This window comes from Bubalus kerabau, chromosome 21, assembly GCF_029407905.1.
Source record: "Bubalus kerabau isolate K-KA32 ecotype Philippines breed swamp buffalo chromosome 21, PCC_UOA_SB_1v2, whole genome shotgun sequence".
Classification (NCBI taxonomy): Eukaryota; Metazoa; Chordata; class Mammalia; order Artiodactyla; family Bovidae; genus Bubalus; species Bubalus kerabau.
The window spans coordinates 48,770,356-48,788,421 of record NC_073644.1 but is presented as its reverse complement, the minus strand read 5'-3'; the positions used below and the strand labels follow the sequence as shown (position 1 = coordinate 48,788,421).

Sequence of the window (18,066 nt, the reverse complement as noted above, 5' to 3'; positions counted from 1 at the left end):
GAGTTATGTCTCTTAGGACCCTTCATAATCTGTTCTTGATCTTTTTCTAGCACATCATTTACCCTCTCTCTCACGCCCTCAACCTTCTGTTTTTCAGCAGCTTGCTCCTTTTCTGTTCTGCAAAGGTGACATGCACATTCTTTTGTTCTTAGCCCTGTGCTGCTGTTTGTTCTCCCCCACTCATATCTGGGCTGCTCACCCTTTCATTCCTTGGTTCAGTCAGCATCTTTTCTTGAGGTCTTTCTTGACTCCTCTAGTCAGACTGAGATACTCCTTCCTCTCGTCACAGCTTGGGGAGAGATGCTGTCATAGTCACCTGCTCTTTTTCCTACCAGCCTGTGAGCTCTTTGGGAAGTAGAGTTCCTGTCATTATTCGTCTCTGTACCTGTACCACCTAGCACGGCTCTTGGCACATGATAGGTACTTTTAGCACCTCTGAATCAGTCAGTAAAGCCACAAGCACAACACTTTCTAGGTTGTATTATAACTTGTTTTGTATTACTACTTCTGTAGCTGTTAATAGAATTTGAGTTAGCTGTGGGTCAGGATCTTGTCTTTTTCATGTTTATATTGTCAGTGTCTCACACAGTCAGTGCCACAGAAAGAATGTGTTTGAAGAAATGAAGCGAATACAAACTCTTCATAATAGTCTCCCTGAAGACATTATTTGACTGTGGAAGACATGGAAATTGGAACTTTTTACTACCAGAAATTGGCAGTCACTTTTGATTCTGCTTACCTTTGGCCAATTTAATGCTTAATTGGCCAGCTTGATGCTTCCTACAAAATCCCAACTTAAATTGGCCAGCTTGATGCTTCCTACAAAATCCCAACTTAAACAACGCACACTTCTACACTTAACTTTAGTGAACAGGCTTCTCCTGGGCATTCAGTCTTGGAAAGTGGTAAGGATGGTCATGCCTCAGTGCACTGCTTTATTTCTCAGCCTGGTTCAGTGTATTTCTTGTCCCTTGCTTGGGTACTCTCATATCCCGGGTAATCTGCTAGGGACTTTGCTTACATTATCTCCCTTGAGCTTCACAGAATGAGGAAGATGAAGCGGGTTAGGAGAGGCTTGGAAACTTGCCAGAGTCACACAGCTAGTAAGTGGTTCAGTTGGAATCAAGAGTTTTGCTTTTTCCATTCAGTATTGGGAAATGACTAGGCCATTTTCTTTAGCTGTTTCAGCTCTGATTTCGAAGACGAGTTGATCATGATAGTCAAATCTTACTTGAATTAACATAGTATCCTTTTCTTTCTGTGTTAGTGTGCTAGGATTGCCTCTTTTTCAGTGATTTCATGGGATATGATTTTTTATTTCAAGTGTAAATTTTAAAATTAAAACATATATTTTAAGAGTAATTTTGAAGGGCTCTTTTGTAAGGATTTCAAATTATGTCATGAAAATATATTACTGCTTAATGGAATTTTCTGTGAGGGAAAGCCCTGGAAATTTCCAGTTTTCTGCAGATGTTTGAACTATGTATAGCTTGTTTGGGGTATACAGAAGCCAAAGATATTTTATGGCAAGTGGGACGTGCCTCTTCTGTGGTTGCCTCTCTTAACAGAAGCCTCTAATAATTCAGTGATTTTCCCTGAGGAAATGGGGTGATTTATAATAGGGTTCCTTTTGTTGTACTTTGGTATTGTGGGGCATGTTCACTGGACCCAGGATTGATTTATGATCATGTGAAAAATTTGCTCATTTCTAGAAATGAAAGTCCTACCGAGGGACTCACATTATTGTAACAACTTACTGAAGCACATGTTCGTGCAACTTTTGGATTTCTTTGTCTACTTAAAATGACTCAAGTGGAAGGGCTTCCAACATGCTGCTTTTTGTCTACAACTTGTAATTGTGAGCTGGTGATCATTCAGTGTCTCTCACCTCCAGTGTAGTAAGAAAAGAAAACTTTTAGCAGAGGTGGGAGCTATGAACAAAAACAGGTAAACTAGGAAATTATGATAATTTGGGGATGTTTCTGTGAGGAAGTCTGAACTTTCCTGAACTAATTAATTTCTTTACTCTTTAGCATTAAGTCGTTTCTACAACATGGAGTGGTGGTCTTAAAGTTGGAGTCAGAGAGTGCTTTTAGTCTCATCTCTCTGCATTTCCCTGTTAAGTGAGCCTCTCTTCTTTCTTACTCATTGTCTTTCCACTTCTTTTCATTCTTGCTATCTTCCTTCCTCTCTCAGATTCTTTCTTTCCCTCTCTTTGGCTGCTTGCTCTCCAGGTCAGCCAAGGGCTGTGACTCTCAAAGACCCAGTCTAATTGTAGTTGGTGACAAATTTGCCAAAAAGCCAACTGCACATATTCTTAACACATTTTGGGCTATTAAATATTGACCTGTTACTTGAAAGATTTGAAATAAAATATTTGTATTGGTTCGTTATGTGGTTTATTGGAAACAGTTTACTTTCTTTAATCTTTAGTTTCTCCAATAATAAAAATTAATCATGATTATCATTACATGTTCTTGGAGAGGCACTTTTCTGCCTTTTGATTCATGATAACAGCTATCCTTGAAATGTTTTGTGAAGATTTTTAACACAACATTGGTGAGTTTTATGAAAGAGTTATTATCATGATCATAAAAGTAGGTGGTCAACATATCATCTGTTAGAGTTGAGCTGCACTAGGCTACTATACAAAGCAAAACAAGCAGGACCATTGTACTTTGGGAGTATTCGATCTGGAATTGATGAAAATAAGCCTGGTGGGGATATCACTGTGGTGGTGGTTGAGGCCTGGGTTTGGGAAGGAGCATGTAAAGGAAAATGTAGCCTTTACTGCTCACCCATGTGATTGGGGAAGACCATGTAAGGAGACTGGAGGGTTTAAAATTCCTGCCTTCTAAATGTTCTGGTCTTTTCAGCATTTCCTGCCATGCCTGCAAGGTAAGTCCCAATTCCCTCGCCAGCTCTAAAGGTCTCCCTAAGACAGGCCCCTTTGCTCCCCAGTCCTATTACATTGCAGTCTTCAGCCCTAACTCCCTACTTGGCTGAGCTCCTCTTTGTTGGCCCCCTCTCCTCCTGTCCCCACAGCTGCTACACTGGTTCTGTCTTTGGGTTGCAACCTGGGCCTAGGGTATTCTCTGCATCTATCCACAGGCAAAAAAGGACATTAAAAATGCACGAACCAAGTAGTTATCACTTAGGTCAGCATTCAGTTAATTAGAGAAAGGGATATTAACAACCCCCTCAACTAAGAAAGACATAATCTGAAATAAAGGATTGTTGTTGCTCAATCACTAAGTCATGTCCAGCTATTTGCGACCCCATGAACTGTAGCACACCAGGCTTCCCTGTCCTTCACTATCTCCCTGAGTTTGCTCAAGCTCATGTTCATTGAGTTGGTGATGCCATCCAACCATTTCATTCTTCGTTGCCCTCTTCTCCTGCCCTCAGTCTTTCCCAGTATCAGGGTCTTTTCCAATGAGTTGGCTCTTGGCATCAGGTGGCCAAAGTATTGGAGCTTCAGCATCAGTCCTTCCAATGAATATTCAGGGTTGATTTCCTTTAGAATTGACTGGTTTGATCTCCTTGCTATCCAAGGGACTCTCAAGAATCTTGTCTAGAGAGCACCATAGTTTGAAAACATCATTTCTTCAGCACTCAGCCTTTTTTATGGTCCAGCTCTCACATCTGTACATGACTATTGGAAAAACCATAGCTTTGACTATACTGACCTTTGTCAGCAAAGTGGTGTCTTTCTGCTTTGTAATACACTGTCTGGGTTTGTCACAGCTTTTCTTCCAAGGAGCAAGCGTCTTTTAATTTCATGGCTGCAGTCACCATCTGCAGTGATTTTGGAGCCCAAGAAAATAAAATCTGCTGTTGTTTCCTTTTTTCCCCCATCTATTTGCTATGAAGTGATGGGACCAGATGCCATAATCTTTTTGAATGTTGAATTTTAAGCCAGCTTTTTCACTCTCTTCTTTCACACCCATCAGGAGGCTCTTTAGTTCTTTTTCATTTTCTGCCATGAGAGTGGTATCATCTGCATATCTGAGGTTGATATTTCACCTGGCAGTCTGAATTCCAGCTTGTGATTCATCCAGCCTGGCACTTCCCCTGATGTACTCTGCATATAAGTTAAGTAAGCAGAGTGACAATATACAGCCTTGATGTACTCATTTCGCAATTTTGAACCAGTCCATTGTTCCATGTCTGGTTCTAACTCTTGCTTCTTGAGCTGCATACAGGTTTCTTAGGAGGCATGTTAAGGTGGTCTGGTATTCCCATGTCTTCAAGGTTTTTCCATTTTGTTGTGATCCATGTAGTCAGAGGCTTTAGTGTAGTCAGTGAAGCAGAAGTAGATGTTTCTCTGAAATTCCCTTGCTTTTTCCGTGATCCAATGGATGTTGGCTATTTTATCTCTGGTTCCTCTGCCTTTTCTAAATCCAGCTTGTACATCTGGAATTTCTCGGTTCATGTACTGCTGAAACCTGACTTGATGGATTTTGAGCATTACCTTGCTAGCATGTAAAATGAGTGCAGTTGTGTGGTAGTTCGAGCATTCTTTGGCATTTCTCTTCTTTGGAATTGGGATGAAAACTGACTTTTTCAGTTCTGTGACCACTAAGTTTTCCAAATTTGCTGGTGTATTAAGTGCAACACTTTAACAGCATCATCTTTTAGAATTTGAACTAGATCAGCTGGAATTCTGTCAACTCCACTAGCTTTGTTCATAGTAGTACTTCCTAAGACCCACTTGACTTCACACTGCAGGATATCTGGCTCTAGGTGAGTGATCACACTATCATGGTTATCCAGGTCATTAAGACCTTTTTTGTACAGTTCTTCTGTGTATTCTTGCCACCTCTTCTTAATATCTTCTGCTTTTGTTAGGTCCTTGCCATTTCTGTCCTTTATTGGGCCCATCTTTGCATGAAGTGTTCCATTGATATCTCTAGTGTTCTTGAGATTTCTAGTGTTTCCCATTCTGTTGTTTTCCTCTATGTCTTTGCATTGATCACTGAGGAATGCTTTCTTATCTCTCCTTGCTATTCTCTGAAACTCTGCATTCAGTTGGGCATATCTTTTCCTTTCTCTTTTGCCTTTCACTTCTCTTCTTTTCTCAGCTGTTTGTAAGGCCTCCTCAAGACAACCATTTTGCTGTCTTTCAGTTCTTTTTCTTTGGGATGGTTTTGGTCACCACCACCACCTGTACAGTGTTATGAACCTCTGTCCGTAGTTCTTCAGGCACCCTGTCTATCAGATCTAATCCCTTGAATCTATTCGTCACTTCCATTGTATAATCATGAGGGATTTGATTTAGGTCATACCTGCATGGCCTAGTAGTTTTCCCTATTTTCTTCAATTTAAGTCTGAATTTTACAATAGGAGTCATGATCTGAGCCTCAGTCAGCCCCAGGTCTTGTTTTTGCTGACTGTATAAAGCTTCTCCTTCTTCAGCTATAAAGAATATAATTAATCTGATTTCAGTATTGACCATCTGGTATTGTCTATGTATGCCAGTATGTTCTCTTGGCAAAGAGAACTCTGTTAGCCTTTGCCCTGCTTCATTTTGTACTCCAAGGCCAAACTTGCCTCAGGTATCTCTTGACTTCTTACTTTGCACTCCAATCCCTATGATATCGTTTTTTATGTTAGTTCTAGAGGGTCTTGAAGGTCTTCATAGAACTGTTCAATTTCAGCTTCTCAGCCTTAGAGGTTGGGGCATGAAAAGTGAAAGTGGAAAGTGAAAGTCACTCAATCGTGTCTGACTCTTTGAGACCCTATGGACTGTAGCCCTCCATGCTCTTCTGTCCATGGAATTCTCTGGGCCAGAATACTGGAGTGAAGCCGTTCCCTTCTCCAGGGGATCATCCTATGAACCCAGGTCTCCTGCATTGCGGGCAGATTCTTCACCAGCTGAGCCACCAGGGAAGCCCAAGAATACTAGAATGGGTAGCATATCCCTTCTCCAGTGGATCTTCCTGACTGAGGAATTGAACAGGGGCCTCCTGCATTGCAAATAGATTCTTTAAGTTATCAGGGTTGGGGTGTAGACTTTGATTACTGTGATGCTGAATTGTTTGCCTTGCAAAGGAACCAAGATCATTTTGTCATTTCTGAGATTGCCCCCAAGTACTGCATTCTGGACTCTTGTTGACTTGTAAGGGCTGCTCTTTTTTTCCCAAGGGATTCTTGCCCACAATAGTAGATATCATGGTCATCTAAATTAAATTTGTCCATTTGCATCCATTTTAGTTCACCGATTCCTAAAATGTCAGTGTTCACTCTTGTCTTTGCCTTCTTGACCACATCCAGTTTACCTTGATTCTTGGACCTAACATTCCGGGTTTCCACGCGATACTGATTTTTACAGCATTGGACTTCACTGTCACCACCAGACACATCATCCACAACCGGACATCAGTTCCACTTCGGCTCACCCTTCATTCTTTCTAGTTATTTCTCTGCTCTTCCCCAGTAGCATTGTTGTTGTTCAGTTGCTAAGTCATGTCTGATTCTTGGCAACCCCATGACTGCAGCATGCCAGGCCTCCCTGTCCCTTGCCATCTCCTGGAGTTCGCCCAAATTCATGTGCATTGAATCAATGATACCATCCTACCATGTCATCCTCTGTCACCCCCTTTTCCTCCTGCCCTCAATCTTTCCCAGCATCAGGGTCTTTTCTGATGAGTCGGCTCTTTGCATCAGGTGGTTAAAGAATTGGACCTTCAGCTTCAACACCAGTCATTCCAATAAATATTCAGGGTTGATTTCCCTTAGGATTGACTGGTTGATCTCCTTGCTGTCTGAGGGACTCTCAAGAGCCTTTTCCACCATCAGAATTTGAAAGCATCCATTCTTCGGTGATCAACCTTCTTTGTGGTCCAACTCTCACATCTGTTCATGACTACTGGACAAACCATAGCTCTGACTATGCGGACCTTTGTTGGCAAGTGATGTCTTTGCTTTTTAATACACTGCCTAGGTTTGTCATAGCCTTTATTCCAAGAAGTAAGCATCTTCTAATTTCATGTCTACAGTCACCGTCTGTGGTGATTTTGGAGCTCAAGAAGAGGAAATCTGTTACTGCTTCCACTATTCCCCCATTTGTCATGAAGTGATGGGACTGGATTTCCAAAATACCCTAGTAGCATATTGAACACCTGCTGACCTGGGGGGCTTATCTTATGGCTTATCTTATCTTTTTGCCCTTTTGTACTATTCATGGGATTCTCAAGAATACTGAAGTGGTTTGCCAATCCCTTCTCCAGTAGACCATCTTTTTCTGAACTCTCCATCATGTCCAATCTATCTTGGGTGGCCCTGCCCCGCATGGCTCATAGCTTCATTGAGTTACACAAGGCTGGATCCATGTGACCATTTTGGTTAGTTTTCTGTGATTGTGGTTTTCATTCTGGGGGCCATGGGATTGTAGTTCTTGCTGCTTCTGTCTGCCCTCTGATGGATGAGGATAAGACTCTTGTGCAAACTTCCTGATGGGAGGGACTGGCTGTGGGTAAAATCTTGGTGTGGTGAGCAGGGCCATGTTCTGTAAATCTTTAATCCAATTTTCTACTGATGGGTGGAGCTGTGCTCCCTCCCTGTTAGTTGTTTGGCCTGAGGCGGCCCAGGCTCTATGGTAGGGCTGGAGTTGTCCTTCAAAAGGACTTATGTGACACAGGCTTTCCAGAACTGCTGCTGCCAGTGCCCCTGTCCATGTGGCAGTCCATTGTTGACCAACACCTCCACACAAGACCTTCAAACACTCACAGGCAAGTCTGGCTAAGTCTGTGGGGGTCACTGCCCCTTTACCCTGTGTCCTGGTGCGCACAAGTATTTGTGCCCTCCAAGAGTCTCTGGAGGGTGTGGGGTTTGATTTAAATGTGATTGCACCCCTCCTACCGACTCATTGCCACTTCTCCTTTGTCCTTTGACGTGGAGTATCTTTTTTTTGGTGAATTCTAAAATACTCCTGTCAGTGGTTGTTCAGTAGCTAGTTGCAGTTTGGTGTTCTTGCAGGAGAAGATGAGCACGTCCTTCTTCTCTACCATCTTGATAGGATAGTTCTAAAAAATTGAAATAACTTTAGTTTTTTTTTTAAACCTCAACAAATTCTTATTTTTCACATCTTTGCTGAGAACCAGTAAAACTCTATCAAAGACCAGATTTCAAGAACCACTGAATTAGTCAATTGCTCCTTCCTCAGCATGCAACTGATTTGGTCATTTCTCATATTTTATCTTACTTTTGGTGTTTCTTTTATAAATATATATCTTTTCTGCCTCCAGTTGTTTTATTAACAGATTTGTGTCATCCTCTTTTTATGGTTTTGTCCAGATGAGACCTGCCGCCCCAGTGTCAAATTATGTGTGTTTCTGGATCAGGAAAACAGAGAAGGGTTACAGCTCTGGGGGGGGATGGTCCACAGAAGGGGGCTTGATGTGCCTCAAGAAAAGCCCCAGGGGTGGAAGCCATTGAATTTGTTTTTGATGAGAATTGGAGCGTGGAAGCATGAGTGGCATAGAACATAGCCTACCGAAAAAAGCTCAGAACCAGCAACAAACTAATTCAGGTTTGATTCTTCATGAAAAGCTTGAGATTCTTAGTTTTTTTGACATTTTTTCCCCCATCCTCCTCAGGTTCAACTGAGAATTTTGAGTTACAGTATTAATTGTAATAATATTCTCTCTATCAAATACCCAGTATATTTGTAATAAAGTGTCTGCTCTAGAAACCTGTAGCGGCAAATAAATCTGTTGACCACTCTAATTTTTCTTAGTTTGAAGGTATGCATAAGAATGAAGCAATAAGCCAACAGCTTCATGTTTTACGAAAAGAAGTGAAGCAGTTGCAAGCAGAAGCTGCTAAACCACCATCACTTAATATTGTGGAGGCCGCTGTGCATGCTGAAAACTTGATTACGTAAGTTTTGAGGATGTTATAATTTAAAATACTAGTTAGTTATTACTGATAGCAATCATACTTGCTACTATCCCCCCGTCACCTACTAATTAACTAGTATAGGAATTAGCAGCCTTTGGACCAAATCTCATGTGACGTAACCATGCCCATGTACTTATTTAATGTGGATGGCTTTTATGTTCCAATGGTGGAATTGAATATTATGACAATTTATAGCCCATAAAACATAAAATATTTACTGTCTCTTTATAGAATAATTTTGCTGACCCTTGAATTAGGAGGTTATACATTACATTAGAATTTAATCTGGAGAGATTTAGTGCTTAAGCTTTATATTAAAGGCACATTTACTCAGGACATCATCATCATTAGTTCAGATTATTGAGCAAAGTTTGCAGTGGAATTGCTCAGGGCTCACAAGTGTAGTTGCCGGCTTGCATTTGACCATCCATGGTGGTTTCTTTTGGAGCTCAGAGCCACCAGGATATTACCTGGGAAAGGAGAAGTTGACTCACCAGCAGCTAATCCCCCTGTAGATTAGGATGGTGGTATAGACAGGGGCATTGAGACCTTTTGTGGGTTAAATTGGAAGGGTCTGGGAAGGAGGAGGAGATAAGGTGAACAAGAGGTTGCTGTTTCTTTTTCTAGAAAAGAAACTCAAAACAGACTAAGAATTAGAAGAGATATCTTTTATACTAGTATCTTATTCTATACAAAAATCTTTTTCTTCAACCTAAGTCATTGTTTTAGATTTTAAAATTTAGAGAAATCAAGGTTCTTATTTTTAAAAACCTGTATTTATGTAATATACAACATTGAGTAATATTTGGATTAATTGGATAATTTGGAAAAATTGGATGTAAAATTGTGGATTACATACAACTATGAAAATATTTAATGTTAATAAAGGCTGATTTTCCTCCCTCCAGGAGGACATAAAATCATTTCTGTGTATTGAAAAGAAGTTGTTGGGTTCGTCTGGTGGCTCAGGCAATAAAGAATCTGCCTGCAATGCAGGAAACCCAGGTTCGATCCCTGAGTTGAGTAGATTCTCTGGAGAAGGGAATGGCTGTCCACTCCAATATTCTTGCCTGGAGAATTCCATGGAAGAGGAGCCTGGTGGGCTGCAGTCATGGGGTCACAAAGAGCTGGACATGACTGAGTGACTAGCACACTTTGACTTTGACATATGAAAATACTTAATGTTAATAAAGGCTAATCCCCCTACCCTTACCCCAGGAGGACATAAAATCATTTCTGTGTGTTGAAAATAAGTTATTGGGTCAAGTTGTGAGCTATCCTGTGAAATATTTCTAAAGTGACATTTGTGTGGGGCTCTCAGGACTCTTAAGGATATTGCCTGAGAAATGAAGAGTATCAGCGAAACACCGAGGGTCTGAATTCTCTTACTGTAGACCAGTAGCCTTACCAGTGTTTTCCCACAGGGCCCTAGTGAATGCCTACCAGTCACAGCCCGCCCCTGGGGTGCAGAAGGTTGGCATCAGCCTCTTCTTTACTGTTGTGGATTATGTCAGTGATGAGACCCAGCGTCATCCTCCCACAAGGCAGTTCTTTACTTCATGCATTGAGATCTTGGGACAGGTAAGGTTATCCTGTGTTTTTAGCCTTATTTACATATGATGAGTCTGTGCAGTGTCCTCATTAGATATCATCAGGGTTGACTCCACACTTAAAGGTTCAGAGTCTTACCTAAGTCAGAAGCCCCTTTGAACTGTTGACTTCTCAAGATGTGGTTAGAATTGCTGGTATGGAATTCTGCTTTTCAGAAAGAGATATTAAATTATTAGTATATGAAAGTCTCCAGGGAGATGCCAAATTCTATTGTATGCTGTTGGTGTTAATAATAGTATTACTGAGACTATTGTTTATAAAATGCCTTTTGATTCATTATTTTGTTTCATCCTTACAATGACTCTGTGTGATTGATAGCATTTCAGTGTTAAAGATGAGAAAAACTAGTCACTAAAAGATTGAGTGACTTGCCTAAGAAATACAGCTGGTGAGCCCTGGAGGCAAGAGGGACCCCAGGTCTTCTGACTCAACATTCAGTTCTTGCTCCACCTCTCCACTGCTACCTCTCAGTTGGTACTCACAATTTATTTACTTGACTTAACTCTTAAATATATGGATATTTAAAAAGGACAAGGGCAATGAATCCATGCAGACTTATGAAATGTGTCATTAAAGCAAGGAATGCCACTTGCTGGAAAATATAGAAATACTAATTAACCATGTACTTTCTTTCAGAGTCAATTAAATGAGTGGTTATTTATTGCATACTTTTAGGGAGGTGATGCCGAGCAGATATTAAAATAGATTTTTTAGAAATGTTTTTCCTAATTATGAAATTGATGAGTGCTTAATATAGGCAATACAGACAGTGTAAAAAGTATAAAGAAGAGAAATTTCTTATAATCTTAATGTCCTGGAGATACTGGTTACATAGCTAACATTTCATTATAGTTGATCTTGTGTGTCTCTGAGGTCTATTGGTATACGTGTATATGTGTAAAAATGATATATCATTCTTATATATAGATATAGAGATAGGGATACACATTTAAAAGCTAGCATATGCTTTTTTTTAATTCAAGCACATTTTAGACATTATTCCTTGATAATAAATAAAAACCTGTATCATGATATTTAATATCGTGTTCCATGGTACAGATATATTGTAGTGTTCTGAGCCAGTGCTCTCTGGATGAATATTTAGGTAGGTTGGTTGTTTTGCTGCTGTAAGCCTGAACTAAATATTCTTACATACCTTTGTGAAATTATTAGACTGATTTTCCTAGGATAATTTCTTACAAGTGTGATCACTATGTCAAAAGGACTAGCATTTGATGTATATTGTCATACTGTCCTCCTGGGAGGTTTATACCTATTTACATTGTAATAACAGCGTTCAATTTATTATTCTCCATGTTAGAACTAACATTAGGACTGATCATTCTTTTTAGGTCTTGCTAATCTAATAAGGGAAGTGGTGCTTTCTGATTATTTTAAGTTGTATTTCTTTAAGTACTAGTTCAATTGCATGATTTTTCAAATGATTTAATAATTTTTTGTAATTTTTCTGGTTTTTGTTTTTTGCACGTTTTCTGCTGGGAAGTTTCTTGCTTTTTGATTGCTTTGAAGAGCTCCTCAGACTGTTAACCTGGTGTCTGGAATGTGTTATAATTTTTCTACTTTGTCGTTTTTCTATAATTTTATGATTCTTTTTGCCATATAGAAGTCAAAGTTTTTATATATTCACACCTATCAGTCTTATCCTTTATTATTTCTGTCTCATCAAATTTATCAAAGCTTTTGTAACTCTGAGATTAAATATCAGCTTATATTCTAATACTCTTAAATATTAGAACAAATTAAAACAAGGTGTATATTAATTATGAAAGTTAGCTTTTTAAAAGTATTTAAAGCATATCTCAATAAAATCTACAACCTAGAATCTTTTGTTTTTCTTTTTCTTGACCTAATGCAGAATCACTTTAGATTCTTAGTAATCATGGTAGGTACACTGCAAATTTCTGGATTCAGATTATCCCAGTATTTTAATCTTTTAAACATTTTCTTTGACTTGTCCAAACCAAATGAATGGATTAGTCAGAATTTTTAATATAAATTACATTGAAAGTGATAGATTTATCTGTGTCAATTTTAGATTTCTTTTGATTGTTTCATATTTTCATTTAGAAAAATTTCTGTTAGCTGTATATACTATTCCTTAAAACTTGGTTGCTCAAAGAAAAGTTGGGGAGGGGAGAATTTGATGACATTTTCCCTTTTCGATTCTTTTTAGGTATTTATCAGTGGCACTAAATCAGAATGCAGAAAAGTCCTTCAGACCATTCTGAAGAACAGAAGGCTTTGCTCCCTCTTGTCTCCTTTCTTCACTCCCAGTGCTGCGCCCGCGGAGTTCATCCAGCTCTATGAGAAGGTGGTGAAGTTTCTGCGTGAGGACAACAGTGATATGATTTTCATGCTGCTGACCAAGGTGACGTGTGACTCAGTCCTGATGTTTTCATTGAGCTGTGGGTACTGCTGCTGTTTCCCTGTGCCTCAGAAATGCAGGGCCCTTGGAGCTCTGTCTCCAGGGGGACTGGAGGCAGACAGGCCCTCTTCACGTTTGATGTCATCTTCAAGTAGTCCGATCCCGTAGCTGCTGCTTCTCGATGCATTGATTACGTCATGTAGGACAGTCTCACCACATGTAGTATAAAAAAGACCAGCTCCCAAGCTCTTTAGAAACTTCCTACAGTTTTGAAATATTCATAATAATAATTTGGTACATCCTTTTGAACGTGTCCTGAATTTATACCTTAATTGTGTTTGATAATTGAGTTGTTAATGTGTCAGATGTTACCAGTTGAGAAATTCCGAGCCTTAGCTATCTTGCTTTTAATACTTCTCTGACATCTATAAGTCATAAAACCTGGACATTTTTTAGGACCTGGAGACTGATCGCAATTTTTAGTAGGGAAAAGCATGTTTTATAGTTTGGGATTCTGGAAGGTGAGATCAACATCCTGACTTTTCATTAACTGATGCCGATTTAGAAACATGGCCACTAGAAGGAGATGGTTCCATAGAGTAGCCACTTGTTTGTGGCAGTGTGACCAGTGAAGAACTACACAGTTCTGATCCTTGTTTTGTAGGGAAAACTTACCAACAATATTCTTAAATTGTAGAAAAGCTTGCGGAGCTGAAAACATTGCCTCTGCAACCCCAGAGAGTGAAGTAGAGATGGAGGCATAATAGTACCATTAGTTATTGGACTAGATTCTTTTAAGTGTATAAATTTTAGTTTCAGTCTTTATGAAAAGCTAAATACTAGGTAAACTTTGACTTTCAAACTACATTGCACATAATTTGCTCTATTGCAATCAACTTTCTAGTATAAATAAAACTGCTTCTTATTTCTTTTTCTTTTTAGTTCGATCTTAAGCAATGGTTAAACTCCACTAAACCTCCTCTGTCTGATCGTACCAGGCTTCTGGAGTCCATTCATTTGGCACTTACTGCCTGGGGCCTTGAACCAGACGAAGATATTTTGATGCCATTTAATCTTTTCTGTAAGCACTGGACTTACCTTCTTCTCTACCAGTTTCCTGACCAGTACAGTGACATTCTCAGGCTGCTGATGCAAAGTAAGTGTCTTAATTGTGACTGATTAGATCGCAGTGAATGTTCAGTATGACATTAACCATTCCACAGATGTCATCCAAAAATGTAAAAATAATACAAGCATGCAGGAGTTTAGAATTACTAATCTTCACCCAAAATGCTCAATGAATAATGCCCTAAAGGTTGCTGTCTGTAAAAATTGTCTGTTGTCAGGTTGGGCCCTAATTGGGCAGCCACCTCATGCGAAGAGTTGACTCATTGGAAAAGACTGATGCTGGGAGGGATTGGGGGCAGGAGGAGAAGGGGATGACAGAGGATGCAATGACTGGATGGCATCACTGACTCGATGGATGTGAGTCTGAGTGAACTCCGGGAGTTGGTGATGGACAGGGAAGCCTGGCGTGCTGCGATTCATGGGGTTGCAAAGAGTCAGACACGACTGAGCGACTGAACTGAACTGAACTGAACTCTCAGACCTTGGAGTCCACGGTCCTGCGCGCACCCCTTTACTTTGATTTTGCAGCTGTCTTGACTGACGTGGGCCTGCTTACTCTTATGACTATAGATGTGGGAATAGAAGAAAATTTCTCCTTTACAATGTGCTTAATATACCAGTTGGTTTCTTTCTAGTGTCAAAATGGTAGATACATTTAGGGTCCCCTCCCCTAATTTTTTGACTCGTGTATTTTGCAAATGAATTTTATCCCAGTATAATGATACAATGTTTTTATATTATCCAAGAGAAGGAACAACATTAATTTCCAAATTCCCACTGTTTTATCCCCCTCCTGCAGTTTTCCATCAGAGTGTTGGAGAAATAAAGAGTGCAGGCTTTTTAATTTTTGAAATTTCACTCAGCAGGACTTTTATTGAAATTTGAAAAATGACATAATATTTACTTTATTCATGTAAGCTTCATACTGTTTATTGATGTAATGGAAAACTAAATTTTGCATTATGTCAAATCTTTGTGTTACTTTACAGAAATAGTTTTATGAATTAGCTAATGATCTTATGTATTGGACTACTTGAAGAATGTATAGTCTAATTTTCAAAGCCCTTCAAAGCGTTCATTATTTCCTATAGCAGCAGGTTGCAAGGTGGGTGGGGAGTGGTGGTACAGAAGTGCACTTGTATAATTTTTAATGCTTATTTACATAGCTAAGTTTTACTCCTAAGTTTTCAAAATTTGATTAAACATATATTATGGATTTTTCCCCTGAAACCTTTTATTTTGTTTTTTTAAATATTTATTTATTTGGCTGTGTCAGGCCTCGGCTATGGCATGCAGGATCTTCCTTGGGTCTTGCAGGCTTTCTGGTTATGGTTCACTAACCCAGTTGCCCTGCGGTATGTAGGGTCTCATATCCTCACCAGGGATTGAACCCGCATCCCCTGCACTGCACGGTAGACTCTTAACAAAGCACTGGATACCAGGGAAGCTTCCTTCCCTGAAACCTTTTAAAGAGATTCTAAATTGTTTATACAGGCAACCACTGACTTGGATTTAGCAGAAAAGTTTTAATTCTCAGGAAAAGTAGTTCAGTTACAGGCTTAAGACTAACAGTACCACCTCTGTCAGATTCCGTGACCTCCAGCCTCCTGGTGTTCCATCCCTCCCTGGCCATCATGGCAGTGTTCCCAGGGCTTCACCCATTGCTAATCTGTCTTTATTTGCCCTGGGTGAGCCCACTGCAATTTCCCCTGGCTGCACTGCCATCTTCTTGGTGTGCCTGACTCCGTGCAGACCTGCCCTTCTGAGCACTGTAGTCTACGTGATCCAGGCCACGTCCCAGTGGTAAGGGCCTGAGGGCGTAAGTTCCTGTCCTCTGGGAAGTGAGTTTTGCAGGTAGCTGAGTGCTGGTTGGTAATCTCTACTTTTGCATACTGTCTCTGTTGCTTTAGGTTTTGCCTGTTACAGGAGTAGGGTGTTAGATGAGTATGAGACTTCTAAAGAGAGCATAGACTCTGCAGTTGTATTCTGTTCCATGGCTCCTTTGTTTCTCTCACATTGTCCAGCCAGAAAGATGGCACCTTTACCATTCCCCAGTCAGGGGCTCACAGATTCCAGCTCAGATGGCTCTGCTGTGTTCACTCCCAGCAGGGTTCCCGAGAATAAGGAAAATCAGGTGTCCACGTGCACAGATCTTTCAGTAGGTTCTCTTAACTTTGGTCTCCTTACCACAGACCTTTATGAATATGTTTTGGATTTTTACGTAATGCTCATTCATTCGTAAAGTACATGTGTTCTTCGATTTACGTTGAAAAGTTAGTTTGTGAAGGATGCTGACTTGCTGTCCTCTGTCCACGCCCTGTAAGGCTCTGCTGAACAGCTGCTGAGCCCCGAGTGTTGGAAAGCCACCCTGAGAGCCCTGGGCTGCTGCACCCCAGGCTGCCAGCAGGGGGCAGCTTCTGCGGAGAGCACGGTGCTTCAAAGTTCTCCTGATGTTCTCTTGTCTGACAAGCAGGTGTGTAGCTCTTGCCTCTATAAAAGTTTCTATATGTGTTTCTTTTTCATTTCCTTTGTTTTTTTTAAACAACTGGAACACATTTAAAATTTATATCAAAAAATGCATCTTTTATCTCCAAGAGCCCTGTGCTTTCCTTTGTCAGTCATCTCCTGTTCCCTCCATCCCCTGCCCCTGTCTCCACGCCCCCGTGCCTGGTTCGCCTTTCTCTCGTGCCTCAGTCTGATTCTTGCTCCTCGGTTCCTGAATAGCCCAGGCCCAGCCCGTTTGTATCTCCCCTTGCCACCTTCAGCCTCCTGCTTCACTGGCTCCTTTGAGTAGGTTTCACACAGTTGTCCCCCAGAGCTGTCAGCTTCATCAGTTTTACATGATATGAGTTCACATGAATTTATATGAAAAAATGGTTCCTTTGCTTTTGAAAAGGATTTTGAAATCTGTTGATTTACTTTTCATATGCTATATACCTTTGTAATTTGATTACAAAGTCAAAGCTCTTCATCTCAGCCTACTGTAGTATTCTACTGAAAGCACATATTCAGTAAGCATTTTTAAAAATTGGTCATTTTTTTCCAGGTAATGGAGACTATACAGTGGCTGTCAAACTTTTTTTATAAGCTTCGGTTATCCACATTGGACTTTAAAAGTTTTGGTTTATTCTCAAAATGGAGTCCTTACATGGCAGATATGAAGACATTCTTGGGCTATCTTGTAAAAAGGCTGCTTGACTCAGAAATGGCCTGCTTGACCCAAGACCCATCTGCCAGCAGCAAAACAGGTAATATGCCTTTAGAGCAACATAGAGCTTAGGTGGTTTTGACCTTCCATCAGGAGAGACTTGAATAGACACTAAAATATTTAAATCTTGGTGATAAATCTATGTATCTGAGTGTTACGAAGAAAAAATAGGAAATACACAGTACAAGTGTGAACCCATATGTGTCATACCTGTTTTCACTTACATAGTGGGTGCTTGCTTCACCCTCTCTTTGTAAGGTGAAATACAAAGATATAGGTTTCAGTCTCCAAGTCTCTCTTCCTCTTATTTATCTCATTAAGAGTATTTAAGTTTTTATTTTTAAAAAATGTGTGTTATAAAATTATCTGTGACATTGTATTATAATAAAACTTATCCAATTACAAAAAATTTATTGCAGCAAATGAAAACTGAAGCATGCTTAGTTATATTAAACATGTTTTTTCTGTATCACCATAGGTTTTTAAGTATATAGGTAATAAGTAGATTTTCTAATTACCAATGATACTGATAAAAGGTCAACTTTGTTTCTTTTTTTTCTTAATTGAAGTATAGTTAGTTGATGTACAATATTATATAAGTAGCAGTATAGAATATAGTGATTCACAATTTTTAAAGATTATTCTCCATTTAATAGTTATTATAAAATATTGGCTCAGGGATTATAAAATATTGGCTCTGTTTCCTGTTATACAGTATAGCCTTGTAGCTTATTTTATAACTGCTGGTTTGTACCTTTTAATCCCCTGCTCTTACATTGCCCCTTCCACCTTCCTTCTCCCATTGGTAACCTCTAGTTTGTTCTTATAT

At 39.8% G+C, this 18,066-nt stretch overlaps 1 protein-coding gene across 2 annotated transcripts in view; it reads left to right on the top strand.

Annotated features, from left to right (window-relative positions):
* The window catches only part of EPG5 (ectopic P-granules 5 autophagy tethering factor), a 127,564-nt gene that overhangs the window by 78,062 nt on the left and 31,436 nt on the right, over nt 1-18,066 (top strand). For both annotated transcript variants that reach the window (XM_055559455.1, XM_055559454.1), the window contains exons 28-33: nt 8,741-8,883; nt 10,329-10,485; nt 12,710-12,904; nt 13,844-14,057; nt 16,354-16,502; nt 17,076-17,277. In XM_055559455.1, coding sequence (XP_055415430.1) covers nt 8,741-8,883; nt 10,329-10,485; nt 12,710-12,904; nt 13,844-14,057; nt 16,354-16,502; nt 17,076-17,277 — 1,060 coding nt within the window. The remainder of the gene's footprint in view (nt 1-8,740; nt 8,884-10,328; nt 10,486-12,709; nt 12,905-13,843; nt 14,058-16,353; nt 16,503-17,075; nt 17,278-18,066) is intronic.